This window comes from Terrapene carolina, unplaced genomic scaffold (assembly GCF_002925995.2).
Source record: "Terrapene carolina triunguis isolate 2854851 unplaced genomic scaffold, T_m_triunguis-2.0 Scaffold231, whole genome shotgun sequence".
NCBI classification, from domain to species: domain Eukaryota; kingdom Metazoa; phylum Chordata; order Testudines; family Emydidae; genus Terrapene; species Terrapene triunguis.
In genome coordinates, this window is record NW_020664582.1 from 2,278,642 (window position 1) to 2,298,933 (window position 20,292).

Sequence of the window (20,292 nt, forward strand, 5' to 3'; positions counted from 1 at the left end):
ATCCTCTCTCTCTCTCTCTCTCAAGGTCTTATGGATTTTTAGGTGCTGATCTTGCTTACGTAATACCAGTAAACAAAATAAAATGTTGCAACTTCAATAGATTGTAATTGTAAAGTTCGTACAAAGACAGTTTAGCTGCTTTATTTAGGTACCAAATAACAGGCTAATTTTGGTCCTCTTGTAAAGGACAAATGAAACATCTGCCAGTTCCAACTTACTCTATTTTTAGGATACAAGTTCCAAAAGAGAAAAGGAGAGAAACAAATGTAAAACAAAACTGAAGTTACACTGAGACTAAACTAATTACTTGTTCATCTGTGTGAAGATATGGAGAGTGGGAAGGGGGCAGTTTCCATCACCTTTACACATCCCAATATTTCCTTAGAAAGCAAAGGTGTAAAAGAGGGTGCTGGGGTGGAAGAAGTATCTGAGAGGTGGATCTGATGAAGTTTTTTAGGAGAAGAAAGCAGCTAGGGTATGTTTTATAATGATAGGATAGGGGAAGGAGAAGTGGAAGGAACAAATTGCAAAGATAAATTTTGTTTAAAAAGGAGTATTTTTATCATTGACCCAGTGTCTGACGGGAGATGTGCAGAGTACTGATGTCCAAAGGAATTTTGCTGGTGGTCTGCATCTCTCAGGCTCATGCCTTTAAAATGCTTCAAATGGTGCTTATGTTATTCTGGATGTAGAATACACTTCTTGAAGAGGGACACAGGGTTTCAAATACTGTTTTTTTAAGAAACAAATTTCCTTAAATGTATTATTAGTACCATCTTTGATCATTAAAACTGTAAGAATTTTAAATATCAAATTCACTTTATTGATATTCTTTGTTTAATTTTTTGCATTTCACTCAGCTTGGACAATGAAAATAGACCAGTCAGTTTCAGTTTTCTTTATACTTGATTTCTAATCTATTTAACTTTCTGGCTCCCACACAGTAACATTGTATTTCAACATTTGCTCTGTAGGGGAACGATGACCTAGAAGGGAAACTGTTTCCATCAGAATTAAAATAATCATAGGAACAATCTTCTGGATGATTATTTACAAATTAAAAAAAAAATCTCAAATATCTATCAAATTAGATTCGACACATACACCTTTCCTTTTCTTCCTCTCCACTGAAACAAAAGGGACAGCCACAAGGTAACTTGGAGGATACTTAATTTTCAGTTTTCTCTTCTTGGAAATGATCTTACATATTTATCAACCAACACACAGCTCCTTATAATCTAAACATGATTTAATTACTTGTCAGAGGTATAATCTGTTACTTTCCAGCACAGAATGTTTACTTCATGTTAAGACTAGTTCCTGGGAAACATACCTGCTTTAAAGCTGTATCCTCATTATGGATTGGAAGCAATGACCTGTACATTTGGAGCATACACTTTTTATTCAGTAACTCAGGAAGGAAACAGTCCATTATCTGTTTTATGCAGCCAAAACAAGGTAATTCTCATCCACCTCAACAACATTTTACTAAATTGCCAAGCAACCTAAAGTTGTAGTTTGCCTGTATACATGACCATAGCCAAAGGGGATGAAATAGATTAATACCCTCTTTCCCTCTGATAAGCACTCTTATGTGACCAATCCCAGAAGCCAAACCCTTGTAGCTTCCTATGAAGAGACATGTGCCTCACTTCCCTCCAAGCAACCAAAAACCCAACATGACTCCTCGCCAGCAGACAAACCCTCCCAAATGCCTGACCCCTAGTGATAAGTACCTTTCCTGACCTCTTTTGCAGCTGCCAAGCCCTCCAGACTCCCTCTCAATACAGAGGAAGGTGCCTGACCCTTCTTCTCAGCTGCCAAACCATCCAGAGCCCTATCTCCCCCCCCCCCCCCAAGCTGTCAGACCTTCCGGCACCACAACACAAATGCTAAGGCATCCTTTATGTCAATGCTGCTTGCTGATTTAGGGTCAGTTACTCTTACATTCTGGTTTTCAAAACACGAGATCATTCTTTCATACCCAGCTCCTCCTGGAGCTAGCAGCTGGCTGTAGAATCCATAGACTGTTTGTAATGAGGGAGGGTCAGAGGATCCAGGCTCTCTTATGACAGGGGGAAGATCCCCTCCAAAAAAAGGGATGAATGGGGAAAAACATTGATGAATGATTAAGAATATAAAGAAATTGAGAGAAATGAGTGTCTGAAGTCTATCATATTTAACAGACCAGATCTTCACTCTGAACTAAGCTTGGAAAGAATATGCACCATGGAGGTCACATGGTTTGGTTGATCTTAAAATACATTTGAACTAATGAATTATAGCAAACTATTCCAGAAGCAAAGATTTCATCAACAATTTTGGACTATTGCAATCCCTTAAATAAGGAACTGTAAGCACTATGCTGATCTAGAAAAATCTCAGTGCACTGACATATTGTGCTAATTGGTACTTTTCCATAACTGCTTGACAAAAATAGCAGTGGTTACAGTACAACTAATTAAACTTTTCATCTTCAAGCTTTATACATATTCATTAATTACGAGAAGCATCCTCTAAAGTAGGTATTATCTCAATTTTTACAAATGGAGAAACTGAGGCAGAGAGCCTATATGACTTGCCCAAGTTTACTGAGGGAATCAGTGACAGAGAAAAGTACTAGAATGCCTGAGTTCCTGGCTCGCCGTCTTGTGCTCAGACCATAGGACAGTGGATTTATGGAATCCACACAGCCTGACCAAAAAAAGAAAAAAAACATAGGTTGCACTGGATTGTGTGCAGAACTTCTAAAAATGAAGATATAGACCCATATTAACTATTTAAAATAAATTAAGATCAGCTTCAGGGTATTGCATGAGTTCCCTTTCCTCCACGTAAATAGGGAAAGAGTGTTGTCACCTAGTTACTACATTACATCTACAATGAATCTTTCCTTATAATGTTGGTGCTCATAATTACAGATTTTAGAATGCCAAACACACTTTTATACCTAAGGTAGGGACCACAATGAGGAGGGAATTGTGTTGCGGAAGTTTTGATCATTGTTTACCTAGTGCATGTGGACCCAAAATAAAAATGAGTGGGAAAGGGCTTTAACAGGAGAAATTCTAGGATAACGTGCATAAAAAAAAAAGATTAACATTTGTATGATAAAGGCATCTCCTATGCTAAAGGGTCTATGAAAAAGAATAGCGGTAGAGTTTCAATAAAATCAATTATTTACTAAGCATCAATAATACACACACAGTACTATGGATACACAAAACAGATTGTGATAAAAGAACAGTTCTAGAAAAGAAACGTGAAACTAATGTTCTAGCAATGCTGTCCCTGTTATACTAAGAGTCAACTTTAATACTGACTTTGCACTGCATTTTAAGGTCCCAATAAAGTGCATTGGACAGTGATTCTCCTTGCTTAATTGATACTAGAAAAGTTACCAGGAAGGTTTTCACGGTCCAAATTATCAAGGAAATAGCACAGAATTTAATCATACACATAAGATAGACAGACTATAGCAGCTGCCCTTGTGAGGTGCCAGTTGATATCCTACTGCTTGAAATCAACACAGACCGGGGCCAATTACTTAGAGCTGCAACCTCAGTATGCACAAGTGATGTGGAAACTTAACCAATTCGCCTATTAAAATTACATTTTAGAGTTAGCACAAGGGTCTTGATTCTGTTGAATTATCCATACAGCTTTAACTAACTAACTAAAAAATTCTATTCTGATCTGGCTCACACTGATAATAATGGCAGTAATATTTTTATTAGCCTCTTTAACCAAAGTTTAAAATAAGTATTTGAATTTAACCTACTTGTGTAAGGAATTCCATTAGTCTCATGATTCTTAGATCAAGAGATCGCCCTTTCTTCTCCATCTTACTGGCCATAAAGTCATATTCATCAGAACCATTTCAAACCATGAGCAACTTTGTTAACTGAGAATGCATTCTCACAGAACCCAGTATCTCTTGCTACAAGGAGTTATTCGCCTGTTTCACAGATGATAAAATCTAAATCTGAGATGGTCTCAGGAGCAGAGGAACCAATGTCCATGTATATTAGCACATGGTTTGAATTATCAAAGTTCTCAATAGATTGGTCTGAGCTAACTACTGGAACACCTCCTATAACAGTTGTGCTCCTCTGGAACTACAAAGCCATGCACAATAAAGGTAAGAATCATGAGAAATGGAGATAGAGCTTTTTTCATGACCAACTTGAGGCTATCAAACTCCTTTCCTCAAGAGATCGGAATCTCACTGCATCCAGAACAAAAGAGTAACACTCATATCTTTGCCTTAGTTTTCCCACAACAGTAATTAAAACAAGACCGAAAACAATATCTAACAACTCTGTTGCTGTGTAATAGGGAGATTGACCCAATCCACAATTAACTACCTGTTAGCTTCTGTTATTGAAAGATAACACTGTGATGAGCATGGTATGAATAGAGATAGATCAGATATCTGGCTTTCCTGTCATTTTGTAATGCATGTACTACTATCACATCTGGAGTAAACTTTATACTTGTCTTCGGATTTTTCCATACTACTTTCCCAAGGGATGATAAAGATTAATCATCCCTTGTTACACATTTTTTTATTTTGAAAAGAAAGGTTTTATGTAATATTTCAGTAGATCTAAATACAATAAATCTTTGGTTTTTAAATCACTAGGTGATGTGCAATTATCTCAAGCAAGATTTTGATTTAAAAAACAAGCTTTAATTAGAGCTCCCCATTTTATGCAGCTATAATCCTTTCTTCAATTCCCATGAGCATTTCTACTGCTAAGCAGCATGAAGTTAGGAATGATGGATGATACTCAGAAAGGAAGACAAACAAAAGGGAAATTCAAAATCCCCTGAGATCACCCACAGCTGTACTGACAAACGAAGATTTCCACATTAGGTCAAAAGAAGACCCTAACAGAAACACATATCAAAAAGACATGCAAGTCTTTAATGTAGTATATGGATACTATATGACCTTCACAAAGGATAAATACAGAAGTGAATTAAAAATTCAACGTTCTTGGGAATATCAAGGCAATCAACAGAATTGGTACATAATACCACGGTATCTTTTTTTTGGTAAAGTTTTACAGACACTCAGTAAAGAAAGTAACTCAAAAAATCCAAATAAAACCAATACAGGAGCTACATACAAGTGTTTAAAACACTCATTCATATACACATGTCCTAATATATATTGCAACTCTCTAACTGGGGGGAGGGATAGCTCAGTGGTTTGAGCATTGGCCTGCTAAACCCAGGGTTGTGAGTTCAATCCTTGAGGGGGCCACTTGGGGATCGGGGGCAAAATCAGTACTTAGTCCTGCTAGTGAAGGCAGGGGGCTGGACTCAATGACCTTTCAAGGTCCCTTCCAGTTCTAGGAGATGGGATATCTCCATTATTCTCAATTCTAATCTAGCTTTGACCATCAAAAATGCAACTAAATAAGGGCCAAATTCACTGAAAAAAAGAAACAGGCTGATGCAGTTGGGTGACATTAATTCAGAATTTTTTTCCATATGATTTGGTCCATGTTGTTGACACATACCTCATTAAAAAGAGAGATTTACCCAAAGGCAGAAAGATACATGAAGAAAATGTAAGAAAGAACATACTGATTTTCTTTTCCACCACTGGAAGTATAGATACCATTAGTGTGTAAAACTTATTCAGTAGAACTTGCGCAAGGATCTTCTGATTACTAGCCTGATGCTTAAAACTCACAGACACAGAATACAGAAGAGTATCAGATTATAGTCTGGTATCAGAGGCTATTCTTGCAAATACTTAAATGTATTAAAGGTTTGGACCCTTTTTTGTTTATTTATGATATAAGATCATAAATCTATATGGTTGTGTATCATACAGAGAAGTCCTGAATGTTTAAAAAAAAGTTACATTCTCCTTGATTTTTACTTTAGATATGTCTTTGTCTTCACTGGTTTTGCTGGAAAACTCCTTGAAGGACAGTCAAATTGGAGTTGAAGCATTTACAGCCCTCAAGTATAGGGGTGGGATGTTGAATCTTTCACAAACACAGCTTTTCTACCAACTGTTTGCCAGGCATTTGAATTAAAATATAGGTGGCAACAAAAACTATCATCAGACTATCCTTCCCCTCTCAACTGATCATGCTTCAATCTCCTGTGATGTCATAAGCCTATTAGTTCTACCAAGTATAAAAGGGAAAACAAGAAATGAACTTCTAATTCTAAAAATAAACAATTTTATTCGTGTATTTATTTTTAATTATAAAAAGAAAGAAATGGACACAATCCCATTTCCCCCCTCATTTGCAGGTCACCTTTAAGGCAAAAATAAGGGGTGGTACTCAATAATATGCTCCATTCAGCTAATAAAAACTTAGCACATTGCAAAATATTAGCTCAAGGGCAGTAACTGACAGACTAGGTGGAGATGTGTAGCAGTGGAGCAGAACCTCACACTAACTCATCTAAACTTCCTGAAGGAAATAACTGTTAGCTACTAGCTAGCCTCCTGGGAACCCATACGTTGATCAGATGGCAATACTGTAGGTCAGTATTTCAACCCTTTCTTAATTACTGTTAGGGACCAGAAAAATGATTAACAATAAAAATATAGCCTTTTCCCCCTTCCCTTCCATTTGAAACCTTACTAGTTTTAAATGATCTGTTAGAAAATATCAAATAATACATTTATGTTTTCTCAATTATTTATATATATATTTAAATTAGAATAGTGACCGACTGGTGTTGGATGAATGCTACAGAAAAGTAGCTATTGCATACTTTCATGAGCAGCAGTGTAAAAATGCCTCAGGAAATTTACATGTTCTTTAAATGCTTGTAGGTAAGTAACAATAGCTCTGTGATTGCAAAGACTGTTTCTCATTTTATTCATGAAGATTTTATTTTCATGGTTGGTTTTAATGCTGACATTTTGCCTTTATTCATTCCATTTTCATCTAACTCCTGGGGAAAATTTAGAGAATTTCTCAATATGAGAAATAAATAAGTTTAGAACCACAATTGAGGGTGAAAAAAAATATGCCAACAAATAAGGCAGTTGGGGTATGTAGATCATATTACAAATGAAACGCTTCTGTTTTACAGCCTAATACATCTCACTGTAAGAGTCTCATAGTAAGGGAAATGGTGGAAACCCCATTATTTAGGACATTTAACCTGAACTGGACAAATTATTAGAAAAAGGTACTGTGTTACAATTGCAAGGAGATGGGCAAGATGACCTAACAGTCCTTCCTTTCCATTCTGAACTGCTGTAATTCTCGCATTTATAGCACCTGATCATCTTGCAACCACAGAACACAAGTATTTCTGTAGCCTGGAATACAGTATAAATGGCTTACATCAGTTAACTGTATCACTGGTTAAATAGTGTGCGTGGGTAGAGTTTGGTATCTAACAGCAGGAAAACAGCTGCTTTATACTTGGGCTCCCTACTGTAATGGTCATCCTCAGAAACATCTTTAAGCAATTCACTTGCATTTTTCACAAATCTCTGTTGTGTTTTAGTGAAGGGGTGGGAGGGTGAGCTGCATATTTAGCAATCTTCCTCAACTTTAAATTAGAAAAGCTGGTTTAGAACCACAACTGAGGGTGAAAAAAAATATACCAACAAATAAGGCAGTTGAGGTATGTAGATCATATTACAAATGAAACGCTTCTGTTTTACAGCCACTGTCACATGTCAAATTGATAAACTATGGTAAAAAATAATACAGAGCAAATGATCTCAGAACATAGTCTTTCAGTCTAATGTATCCTGTTAAATGCTCGCATTTTCAAGATCTACCATAGCAACACAGAGGGGATGAGGAATTAACTGTTAATAAAAACCCTGAAGGTGTTCCTGCATGCTATAACAACAAAACACAAGAATCCTTTGGGCATCAAGACAGCAGCAATAGAATAAAATGTAGTGAATTACTGTACAGCAAAGCATTTGAAGCCAGTTGATTACCTGAGCTTGCACATCCCTGCTGTAGGGAATCCTGCAGTGATGTCACTGAGTGGAGGACTAAAGAAGAGAGAACAGTAAAATCAGGGAACAATAAAGGAGACTCCCAATCCACCAAACCAGGCAATAACTCCAATTCTAAACAGATTTAACAATTAGTCAAATGTTGATCTCAGTTACAACCAAGTGAGAGCAAAATCTGTCTTGGTATTACTAAAAACAACAACTAGATATTTGGTACTTCTAAACAGCGTAATAAAAACAATGGTAAAAAACAGAATTACAACCACTCTTTAAAACTTAATTCTTTTATCTGGTTACAGGAATCAAAATTCTTCAGAGAACTTTAGAAATATCCTCCCCAACAAGTAATTCCTATTAAAATGTGACTGAGTTTAACTTTCACATTTTTCTAGCTCTTTATCCAAAGTTGCTTGATTTATATGCTTTTATGCATAAACACCGCTATTTTAATTGTTAACTCATCATCTCCTGTTTAGGAATTAAGCGGAAACTAATCCTTCTGCGTAAAATCCCGGTGAGTCCCTTAACAACAGGTTGTGAAGTCGAGATGGGCAATTCTACTTATACAAATGGCAGAGCTAATTTAAGAAAAAACTCTCCCTTACTGCAATTTAAAAATAATTCCTCTCCTTCAATGCAAACAACATAGTGGAATTTTAATTACCTTGTCCTTGTTGCTGCCCTTGTGCAGGCAGGACACATTGTCCCAGTTCCCCATTCAACCAGAGCTGCATACGAATAAATGGTTCTCGGCCTTTTTGCGTCAATTTACTCCATGGCTTTGGCCTGGAGAGCATGTCACTGACACTCCCTTGGGATAGGCCCAACACCTGAAATGAAGCAATCAAGAATGGCATATTAGCATATTTAATTTAGGGGTGGGTAACTTTTGTGATATACTTACCACCGGCATATTGCTCATGTCATGTGTATATTCATCATTAATCAGAAAGCACAGGGGTAGCTTTAATTACATATGCATATTTTATAAGTAAATGGAAATGTTTTTGTGTGTGTAAATATTGAGTTCAGGAAGGAGTAGGCGTTTTTCCTGCAAGAGCAAACACCTACAAGAGCACAGGGAGCTGCATAATACACTGTATGATGTAATGTCATCAGTTCTAACTGGAGAATCACAGAGACCTGGTCCTAGCAGGTAAATAAAAACAGGAAACCATTTTTATGTATTTTGTTTTAAAATAAACATACTTGAAACTTTCAGATTTACCCATCAATTGTGCTAATCATTTAAATCTTTAACAGCTTCGTTTTGTACACATTAGCTCATCTTTAACAATGAATTGCAACTGTACACAATAGTTTGAGAGAGGAAGTGAATACTGTCATACTGTAGCCAATTAAAACTACAGGAGGAATGTAGATAGGCAGAATGTAATTAGCTGACCTGGAATTCAGCCAGGACACTTGAGTTTAACATCCATTGTTTTACGAAAGCTCCACAGAATATCTAATGACCGCAAGTGGTCAAGCTCTTAGTTTTATGTCTTATTTGAAACATGGTACTTGTAGTAGCCTAATGTATGTAGTATCCTGCTGGGACATTGATTCAGTACCGAATCAGAGGGAATAATGCCACCTACTGAATCAACAACACCACTTCCTGTAGCTTTAGATGCTCCTTGGTGTCTTCCATCTAAGTAATGACTCTACTTAGCTCTGAGATCTGAGACCATCAGAACTCGGAGTGATGTAGCTTCAAAATGCCACATTCTACAATTGGAAGACCTGACCTATGAGGAAAGATTGAAAAAGCTGCACAAGTGTAGTCTTGAAAAAAGACTGGTAAATCTTTAAATACATTAAGTGCTGTTGTAAGGAGGATGGTGATCAATTGTTCTGCATCTCCGCTGAAGGTAGGACAAGAACTAGTGGGCTTGATCTGCAGCAAGGGAGATTTTGGATTGGATATTGGGAAAAACTTTCTAGAGTGGTTCAATTCTGGAATGGGCTTTTAGGGGGGGTTGTGGAGTCCCCATCATTGGCGGTTAAGTACGGGTTGGACGGACACCTGTCAGGGATGGTCTAAAGCAGTGGTTGTGACGTTATTGAGAGGAACTGGGACCGTATAGATCATTGTTGCAACCAAGGTCCTGTAGTGGCACCCAAATCTTGTATAAAGGGGGTCAAATAGGGTGTCTGAGACAAGGTTATGGTTTACTGGTTGTGATTATGCTGCCTATATGTGTGTATCAGTTTTGTAGTTGAAGTTATGAATATTGGCTCTATACTGTCTGTATTGCAAACTTATGCTATGCTTCTGGGTGACATCCTAGACAAGCTGGGGTTAGCTCTGCCTAGCCTGCTTGATGGCCCATTAAGGACCATCAGCTATACAATGGACCCATTGAGAAAAGGCAAATATGTCTTTTGGGGGGAGAGATAGCTCAGTGGTTTGAGCATTGGCCTGCTAAACCCAGGGTTGTGAGTTCAATCCTTGAGGGGGCCATTTAGGGAACTGGGGTAAAAATCTGTCTGGGGATTGGTCCTGCTTTGAGCAGGGGGTTGGACTAGATGACCTCCAGAGGTCCCTTCCAATCCTGATATTCTATGATTCTATGATTCTATGTATATGTATCACCAAGGGCTCACTTAAAAAAATAAAAAAAAAAAAGATATTAATGCTAACTGGGAGGCTGGACACTTAGGGGCTGAGCAATGACTATATAAAGAATTCTTAACTAAAAATGTAAGACTGAAGAGCAGAGAGAGTTCCAAATCCCCTTATATTATTTTTAAATATTAAACAAGAAATTTCAGGTTTCCGGAGTCCCTTAACCTTCATCTACAAAAATCTGTTAGATTTACTGATCTGTGGCAAGGATATTACTCAAATATTCCATGAGTTCACTTTAGCACAGTGGTCCCCAAACTTTTCAGGGTCACCCCCCTTATCCCGTCCACACACCCCTACTTCTCCCAGGAGCCAGAGCTGCAGCTCTCGCGGGGGGGAGGAGGGGGCGAGATTGGGGCTGCAGCTGGGGGTGGGGATCTGGGACCGGGAACGGAGCTGCGGCCAGGGGCCAAGGTTGGGCCGTGGCCATGGGCTGAGGCTGGTGCCGTAGCCATGGGCCAAGGCTGGGGGTGGGGCTGGGAGCCGGGACTGCAGCTGGGAACAGAGCGCAGCTGGGTGGCGCGCCCTCTCCTCCCCTTCCCCTGAACTTTCCTCCGTGCCCCCCTAGGGGGTGTGTGGCCCACAGTTTGGGGACCAGTGCTTTAGTGGATATTAAATATCGTGTCTCGATATATGTTCGAACTTAAAATGAATGTAGCTGAGGAGTGACACAGATATTGCAAACACATGCAATATTGTTGGGGTCCATTTGTTTTAAATGAATGGTTTATATATGACTGTGTTCTGCTTCATGGGACAGGGCTACCACAGCTCCTCCAGAGTTAAAAACAGAGAGTGATGATTATGCAAATCAGCCAGATTGTCATTTTCCCTCCCCCACACCCCAAGAGGTAAGTAAAGTCCTCCTGGGGAAGCTTGCACATAATAGCTCAAACTAGATTCCCCAGAGACCAACAGACAAAAAGAAGGACTTTTTGATAAATAGCCTGAATTTAAACTGATTCAGGGCCTTCTTTCTGATCCACAAATGGACAGGACCTTCTGTCTAGGTGTGGGGGGGCAATCCTTGTGGAAGGGTTAGAAGGAATAGACCTACTAAGCCCTCATAAGACTGATGGGTGACCTCTGGTTAGCGTATGGGAACTTTTACTGTTTTTCTGTATTGTTTGCATCGTAAGAATAAATGTGCTTGACTATAAAGAGCTGTGTAGTAACTTGTAACTACAGGCAGTTATACTGTTCATAACCTTTACAGAGAAAGGAAAGTGGAGATCCTGGCCCGTTTAGGTAGCCTGGCTTGCTGAGAATATTACAGCATAGTAAAGGAACTGTGCAGCCTTGGTCTCTGCCCAAGAGGTGATGACTGGGAGCCAGAAACCGTTAAGTGGGTGCTCTTGGTGGACCACAGGGGGGGAATACACATGCAGTTGCCCTGAACTGTGAAAAGAAGAAATTAGCTTCGTGTTCTTACTGTAAGCTATTGAAGAAGCTTTTTGTATAGAAGTCAGAAGCAGAAAATCTGTGAAATTTAATAAGATATGACTCATACATTTCACTTGTAAATATATTTTGTAACTACTGAATGAAAAAGAAATGTTGAGCCTTTATGTGGCAGATTCACATCCCTCTACATAAGAATATAGCGCTACATGTTGAAAGTGTTAGTGTAATGAAAAATCAGTTCTTTACCTTTTCCCCAAAGATCCTTTGGCAGATGCCATTCTTTGCTAGCTTTTCTTTGACCTGACGAGTTAGCTCTATTGTATCCACTTCCTGGTACATGTAAATCTCATACTGCTCAGGTGTCAATGGAGGAACTGAGGGTTTGGATGGCTTTGATATAGGTACAATAGGAGAGGAAGGAAGGGGGCTATTTTGTGGTGTCTCACTGCGGCTTGCCCCAGTCATGCTCAATTCAGAGCTCTGGGAATATGGAGATTCAGCATTTGGCCACTCCTTCCAGTATTCTGAAGAGGATGGTCCTTGGAGTTGGCTACGATCTGACCTTGTCTGGTTGCTGACCTTTTCTTTTCCACTGCTGGCTTCCTCGACCTTTGTATCTTCAGAAAGAGTGGTATTTCTTCTGTCATGCTGAACAGTGTTCCACCAATGGTCCTTCCAAACACCACCACGTCCCAATTCATTTTTAACATGCCTCAGCACACCCTGTGCAGAATCAGTTATTCCATGAAGCTCTAAAACTGGTGTTTCCTGGTGCTCCTTTTTTAGCCCAGAGAGGTTCTGCAATGCAGATATATTAGAATCCATGACAGTTGAATGTTTCTTCAGCGACAAGGCCAATGGAGAATAACTGGAAACTGAAGACATTGCAGGTGTAGATATTAGTTTTGGGGACAAGATGGAAATGTCTGCTTGAGACAAAGGTGTTGTTTTTAAGGCAGGTTCAAGGGCAGCCTGCTGTGCTTCCATTTCACGTCGGGCTTGTTGCAGAATGGATCGAATGGCCTCATCAGAATTGCCACTGCTAGATGCAGAAGGTGGCTGAGCCGGCTCAGCTGTGAAAACAAACCAAAGATGAACTGTAACACTTTTTATATAATATACACATTCAGTGCCACTGTAAATTTTTCCTAACAAACCTGTGAGGGAACAGATGGTCTGCAGTACATTTCTACACACACACACACACACACACACACACACACACACACATATATATATATATATATAAAAATCTGATTTTCTCTAATCAAAGACGACCGTTTTCAAAGTTAGGCCCTGGAAAATATTTGCAGCCACACATGCACACCCAGACACCCAAACTCCATATGTATAACTGATTTGCAAACATTTGCAAATATATAGCTTTGAAAAATTGGCCCTCTCCTCTCCCCACCCCCCTGCAAATGTATACTTCCCCAAAAGTGACATTAACATTTCATGGTCCCAGCTACATTTACTTAAGCATTTGGTTCTCTGTCTCCCCCAAATGAATCATGCACAAACAAAATCCGGTCACCCGGCTGCACTGCTAGTGTCCTGTTACAACAAAAATAATCTGATAGGGTTAATCCTTCTACTACCCAAAACAGAATTAGAAATTTAAAAACTCAAGGACTTTTACAAAGAACTTAATTCTTTTCTTTCCCTGACTATTCAGCTCTCTCTCTCTCTTTTTTTCCAAACCACTGAATGAAATGTCGCTAAAAAGAACACAATTATTCAACAGTTTTCAAAAATAAGTTTGATGTCCAGACATAGTGGTCTGCATTGCCAAGCAGAAGCTCTAGGAAGAACTCTTGATCTCTACCCTGTATGGAGCCCATGGGCATCAAAGAAGAGACAAAGAGTCCAACTGAAGGGTTTTAGTGGTGAATTAGTGCTGATATGGCCTTCCAAAACCAATGTATGAAGCAGCAGAGGTTGCAATTCCAGAGGAGAGTCCAAACGTACACTTCTCCAGGGTCAAGAGATTTGGTAAGGTGGTCCTGCATTTGGATTTACAGCAGTCTCCACTGAAACCTCAGTTGAAGAAGAATTCCAAGGCTTAAAAATCCCATTATGGAGGTTGGGCAATGTGATGCACCTGATGTGACTAAGGGAGCTGTGCACTTCAAGAAGTGGCCACAAATGAAAATAAATAGGATTAATATAATTATGTAGATTATCCTAAAATAATATTGTGTGTCATCTATGCATGTTTTCATTCTGCCACCCTCTGTCCCTTCTCCTTCATGCCCACAAAGTAAATCAGAAATAAGGACAAGGGAAAAAAGTCAGCGGGGATGCCTCTTCTGCTTTATCTAACTATTTCTCTCATAGGAAGTTTTAGGCTTAATTAATTAGTGTCTGCAAAGCACTTTGAGATCCTCATATAAAGTGTGTTGCAAAAGAATATGGTAATTAATCTGTTTTAAATTACTGTATCTATTCCACATTTAGACATCTAATATCTTATTCTGTTTACTAAAACCATCTTTCCATTATTCCTGCAGATATTTTTTTGCCATGTGATTTGTTTTAATTTGGAAGCTGAATATCCAAAGTAATAAACCAACATTTATTTCTAAAAATGAAATTTAATGCAAAGCACTTTCTAGTGCAGTGCCAGCTCCATAAGTGGATACGCAGGATTGGAGAATTAGTTAAAAAGTTTTAATAGCTGTCAAATGCATGGAAAATTACACAGTGGGAAGATAACCTGGACAGGCGCATTGGAAAAGGAAACACTGTTTGAACTGGCATGACCATTTTGAAGTGCATTTTTAAAATCAGAAAATGGAAAGCAAATAAGCTCCAAGGAACAATTTACACCATGAAATAAAGCCCTGTAAAAGTCAGATTCGGGACTGATTATGTTATAATCCCAATTCATGAAAAATATAGTGCGGTGAGAACATACTAATTAAGGGCTAGTTCATGACTGGGCTAGCAGGGGAGTAGGATAGATTAAATCACCAACCATGGTGGGTCTTTTGATGTTTGGTCAGATTTGAGGAAAAGAAGGACAGGAGCTGTGAGGCCAGTATTGCCCCTCCTACGAGTAAGCTGGTAAAAATGGCTCTGCCATTCCAGCATGCTGGCCAGAAGACATGGATCAGTGCAACGGAGGAAGTATGCGATGCAATGTAAAGGGTGTCACAATTTACTTCCCCCTGGAGCAAGGCAAGAGCAGGAGAGGAATTGTGACTATCTAAAGGTTCCATCTAGCACTAAGGATATAAAGTAAAACTCAATATATGTTATATACATGAACCCCTCCTCACTCCAAAGAAACAGCTCTGCAAAAATATGTTCAAGATTTTAAGAACACAATTAACTGACCAGAAAGCTCATGATAATTGTTTTAATTAAATTCTGAAGTAAAAGGAACAAGAGACAAAGTGAGCCTGTACCTGTTTTCTGTACTTGCAGCTCCCTTTTGGCTTGTTCTAGAATGGATTTGATGGCTTCATCAGAGCCAGTCTCTGTGGTTCGGATTCTTGTGGTGATGTTACCTGAAGAGAAGAAGGAAACTAATGACGTTAAGCAATCTTTTTAACAAACACTGAGTGTAACACCTGCAATTCATTCTGAGAACAGTTTGCAGAGGTGTTTGTAAGCACTCATTAGGAGGATTTTAAGATTTATTGACCTTCTCCAGTACTGGAAACTCCATTCTTTTAAAGAAATTTTCTCTGCTTGAAAATACACGGTATATTACCATTCAGCAGCAGCTACAGGATAACTTTAATATATAAACAGTAGAAGAATCAGTAGGTCATGTACTCAGTGTCAAGTACTACACAAATTGTACTATCCAGCAGGAATTAAAAAAAAATCTTTAGCTGCCCCAAAGAAGGGAATAGACTAAAAATGTGATGGCATGAACCACTTATAAAATATCACATTAGCTGGTTTGACCCTGTATGGTATCTGAGTACACTGTACATTTTATTCCAGACTGGAATCTAAAATAGAGAACATTGGATATAAGAAAGCAATATTTATTCTAGTTTATTTTACCTCTCCAGGATGTCAAAACAATAGGAGAAATACATTTTTAAGTCTCGATAACCCTTAAGATATTCCCCAACAACATGAGGCTTATTTCTTGTTTTTAAAGCAAAGAAAGAAAGATAGAAAATTCCTAATGATTTTGAAGATTACTTCAGTTTAGTGCATTTTTCATCATGTAGTAATGCTCTATAAATGATCTACATATATCACTAATAGGGGCCATATAATTTTCTACCAGAAACAAAACAACTCTTTTAGGGTGGGTTTTCATTTATTTTTTGTTTTGCCATCTTGCTAAAAGCAAAATTCTGTCATTGGTCTGAAACAAGGCAAAAAAGTTTATACTTAAATAGCAACTCCTACTTCCTCAATTAGTAGTTTACTGATCTGATCTTCAATGATACCTTTGTCCAGGCTTTTTCATATATTATGCTAAGATAAGTTCTACACCATTTTAACAGCAACTTGTAGTGTATTTGTCAAGATGTACTCAAAATCCTAGGAGAAGGATACCCGTAGTATAGATGGAATACTTTTTACCTATTTGTGAAGGAATTACTTAATACTGGGTAACTTTCTTGCTTGGAAGCCACAAGGAAGACAGCCAAACAGTATCTCAAAGGTTTTCATTATTTATAATGCCATTTCTATCACTTATCTCTTTTTATACACATACATATTTGGATGGTGTATGGAGGAAGTATCCAAAACATGTTAAGTTAGTATGGTAGTGGTGGAATTAGAAAAAGTAAAGTGTTCTTCTAACCCATGGTTTGTTTTATACTTACTGTTTTTCTATCAGATTCCAGGCCAGAATCAAACTGCACAGTTTTAAGGAAACACACAGCTAGAGCACACTCCATTTTCTAGATATTAACTGCAAAGAAAAACACCTGCCTGTGACGTACCTTCAGACCCATTTCTTCGTTTCGGTACTTCCTGAAATAGTCTGTTCAGGTTCTGGCCTGGATTCTCTGTTGAAAAACAAGTTTGGTAAGAATAAAACAATCAGGGGATGATTGTGCTGACATCATGGGCTGTGTGACATGAAAAGATAGCTGCCTATCACTAAATACAAGAGTTCAAGCTTCTCTTAAACCCTTTGAGTCTTTGTCTGAGCATTAGAGGAGCAGGCTACTTTGGAAGAAGTGAGGCTGACTGATTTGTTAATAAAAATTACATCTATATACAGAAAAGAGGTTAGATAGATATAAAGAAATGTCTAAAGATGGGTAGATAAACCTCCCAAGTATAATCATCAAAAGGAAGAACAAATTATAAATGTAATGACGTTCATTTTCATTTAAACAACATTTATGGAAATGCTGCCTGTTCTTTCAACTATTTCTAGGTTTTTAACAGCCTTCTTTTCATTTTCTTAAATGCAAGCTTCAGTGTTTATTTAAAATTAATCACACGGAAGTGAAAGTGAATGTTATTTATATAGAAAATCTTAAGAAGTAAGCAAAGCCGCTTTAAAATGTGGGTTAATTTTTTTTGTTAAACTAATGATCTTATGCATCACCCATATAATTTTTTCAAGACACACAGGAAAAATTGCCACCAGAGTTATTAGGGGCACAATAAACACCCGTTCTCTGCAAACAATCCCTACTATAATTTTGGAGGTACATGTGGTGGCTGACGTTCTTGAGAGCTACTTTTCACTCAATGTTTCATTCCGATATAGGGCTATTCTCAATTAAGACAGGCTTTAATACACCAGCTCTTCACTCTTTCCAACAAAAAATCAATCCAGTCCAGAGTATAAGGAAAATCTCTGCTTCTCAATGTCAAACACACTATACTGTATAACTGCTGGAAAACAATGTAGTCAGAAAATTAGATTTAGAAAAGTTATGTTTTGTAGAGCATACGTTCCTGCACCGTAGCTCTGTAAAAGAGTAAGGTGAAAAACAATTCTGTTGCATAAATGGCCTAGCAGGAGAAAAATTTTCACTGGTTTGCATATTCATAGCCCACGAGACCAAAGTTTAAATCAGTTAGTAAACAGAACTTACCTCTTTGTCTACCCTGGATGCTGCGTAGCGCCAGGATGTTCTGCTCATCTGAGAGGAACTGCTTCATCTTGTGAAATGGCTCCTTGCCTCTCACAGTCAGTTTATTCCATGGCTTTGGCCGGGCTAGTATCTCACTCACAGACCCTTGTGACAGTCCCAAGACATAATGTCCAAATATCCGCTGTCCAATATTGTGCTTGATCAATTGCTCTTTCACCTGACGTGCAATTTCTGCTGTGTCTATCTCCTCGCCTTCAGAGATGCTCCCAGCGCTTTCTGACTGGCTGGGAGATGGGGCCATGCCATTAACATCCGGACTTTGTTGTAATGGACTTTGGGAAGATATGGAGTTTGTGCTGTAAGGACCTGTTGAAAAAATCATGCTTGTGCTTCCTGCTTCCTGCATTGCCTTGGAGTAGAAGGACTGCATTAGCTGTCGCTGGAGGAGAGAGTTTAGTGCAAATTTTCCTGTGGAGGCCAGGGGTAAGCTGGGGCTTGCCAAGGATGAGCTGAAAAAGTCTTGACTTAAACCCGTTGGTGAGAACTGGTGTGTACCATTAGTATTGGAAGCCTGCTCCCCTGTGTTGCGGAGCAACTGAGAAGAAGGGGAGGCCGGCAAGGTTGCAGGACGCTGACTCTCAGGCTGGTCTTTCCCTTTTCTCCTGGCTGACCCTACAAGGAAGGTCAAACATAATGCATTATGGGGGATTAAAAAGGGAAAAACCAAGATAAAATGCAAAGTTTGCCCCACAAAAGGGAAAAAGTGCAGTTTTTACAAGGGCCAATGAGTTGGTGGTTTGTTTTTTTATTAATTTAAATTTTAATATGCCAAACAAGGCCCCCAAAACAAACAACATGCATTTCATGTTTGCACCTTTCTTGTATGTTGCAGCCTGGAGAATCCCCCTTACAAACTCTAAAACTAAAACAATTACATGAAGTGCAGTTATACAATTAAAATAAAGTCAATTACAAACAGCAAGTTTCTTTAGTGTCTCTTATTCAAGACATTACTCAATGGATTTGGCTGAACCTAATGCAGCAAACATTTACATTTTGGAACAAATCAATTTAATTAAAGAAATCACGTTTAAGTGGATGCAACAAGATTGCTCAGTTAAAGTCATATACATTTCAGAACATAGGAAACCCCAGTGCCAATGACAACTTTTAACTCTTTACCAGCAGCAAAAACCATAAGCATTAAAGTATCTGGAAATTCCATGATGCCACCATTTAAAAAATTTGCACAGAAAATGTAAAATACCCACATCAGGAAAGCTAATAAAGACACAGCTATTTCAGTATTTGTTTTTTAAACTGATCTGCTCATGAAAATATCTAAGTATATTAGATAGGAAGATTATTGTATTCTACATGCAAACACTTGGCTTCACATTTGTGTGTGTGTTGGGGGGGAGGGGACAGAGCTTTTTGCGCCACTGCTGAATTTGTTACCGAAACTGAAACCAGCCTTGAATGCTACCATTTGGTACATCCTGCAATGCCTCTCTTTTCTAACCTTCAGAGCAGCTCTCAGGTCTCCAAGTCTTATTCTATTATCCAGCCTATACAATAGCAAAATCAAACATTATTCAAGGTCCTTGTTGTCCATTAATCTTTCTGTCACACACTAGTTTGGGCTCTCATCTCACATTCACTCTCCTTTTCCCCCCCAGATAGTAAACAAAGTATCACAGCAGAAAATCACATCAACCTACCGCTCAGGTCACTATTAGTGATACGCAGTGTGGCGTTCTCAGACTGCAACGAGCGATTTTTCTCCAGCAGCAACACCTCCAGTGGTTTGGATGCATCCTAAAGAGTCAAAACATGAGGTTTGCTTCCAGGTTAGCCATGAAGGTATTAAACAATTTAAGGAGGTCATTCAGCTATTGTGAAAGAATTCAGAAGAAGGAAGAAAGCACTTGCCTTTGTGATGACTGAGGCTGTAGAATTCATCATGCATATATTTATGTGAACGTTCAAATTCCTAAACACGCTATCAACAGCTATGCTGCTTAATTTTCAATGTAAATCACTAATCAACTCGGTGTTACTTTTTTTTTTTATAAAGTGTTCTGTTAATCATTTTGTTAATCCTACCTACTTTTTTATTTGTCTTTAAATTGTGCTGGGATAGTTTCCAATGAACAACTAAAAAGCTGTTTTAATTTGACTGAAGTATTAGTTAAGATTATATTTCTTCTTCCTGGACCACTCCACTACATTGGCATTATAGACTTCCT

General features: G+C 38.4%; 1 protein-coding gene across 2 annotated transcripts in view; it reads right to left on the minus strand.

Moving 5' to 3' along the window:
- CUX1 (cut like homeobox 1) overlaps positions 1 to 20,292 on the minus strand; it is a 373,050-nt gene that overhangs the window by 88,348 nt on the left and 264,410 nt on the right. Inside the window, exons 14-20 of one of the 2 annotated variants that reach the window (XM_026656512.1) lie at positions 19,765 to 19,861; positions 18,044 to 18,715; positions 16,931 to 16,996; positions 15,419 to 15,520; positions 12,252 to 13,078; positions 8,634 to 8,799; positions 7,949 to 8,005 (exon numbers count right to left, since the gene is read on the minus strand). In XM_026656512.1, coding sequence (XP_026512297.1) covers positions 7,949 to 8,005; positions 8,634 to 8,799; positions 12,252 to 13,078; positions 15,419 to 15,520; positions 16,931 to 16,996; positions 18,044 to 18,715; positions 19,765 to 19,861 — 1,987 coding nt within the window. The remainder of the gene's footprint in view (positions 1 to 7,948; positions 8,006 to 8,633; positions 8,800 to 12,251; positions 13,079 to 15,418; positions 15,521 to 16,930; positions 16,997 to 18,043; positions 18,716 to 19,764; positions 19,862 to 20,292) is intronic. The other variant, XM_026656513.1, reaches the window with a different exon arrangement.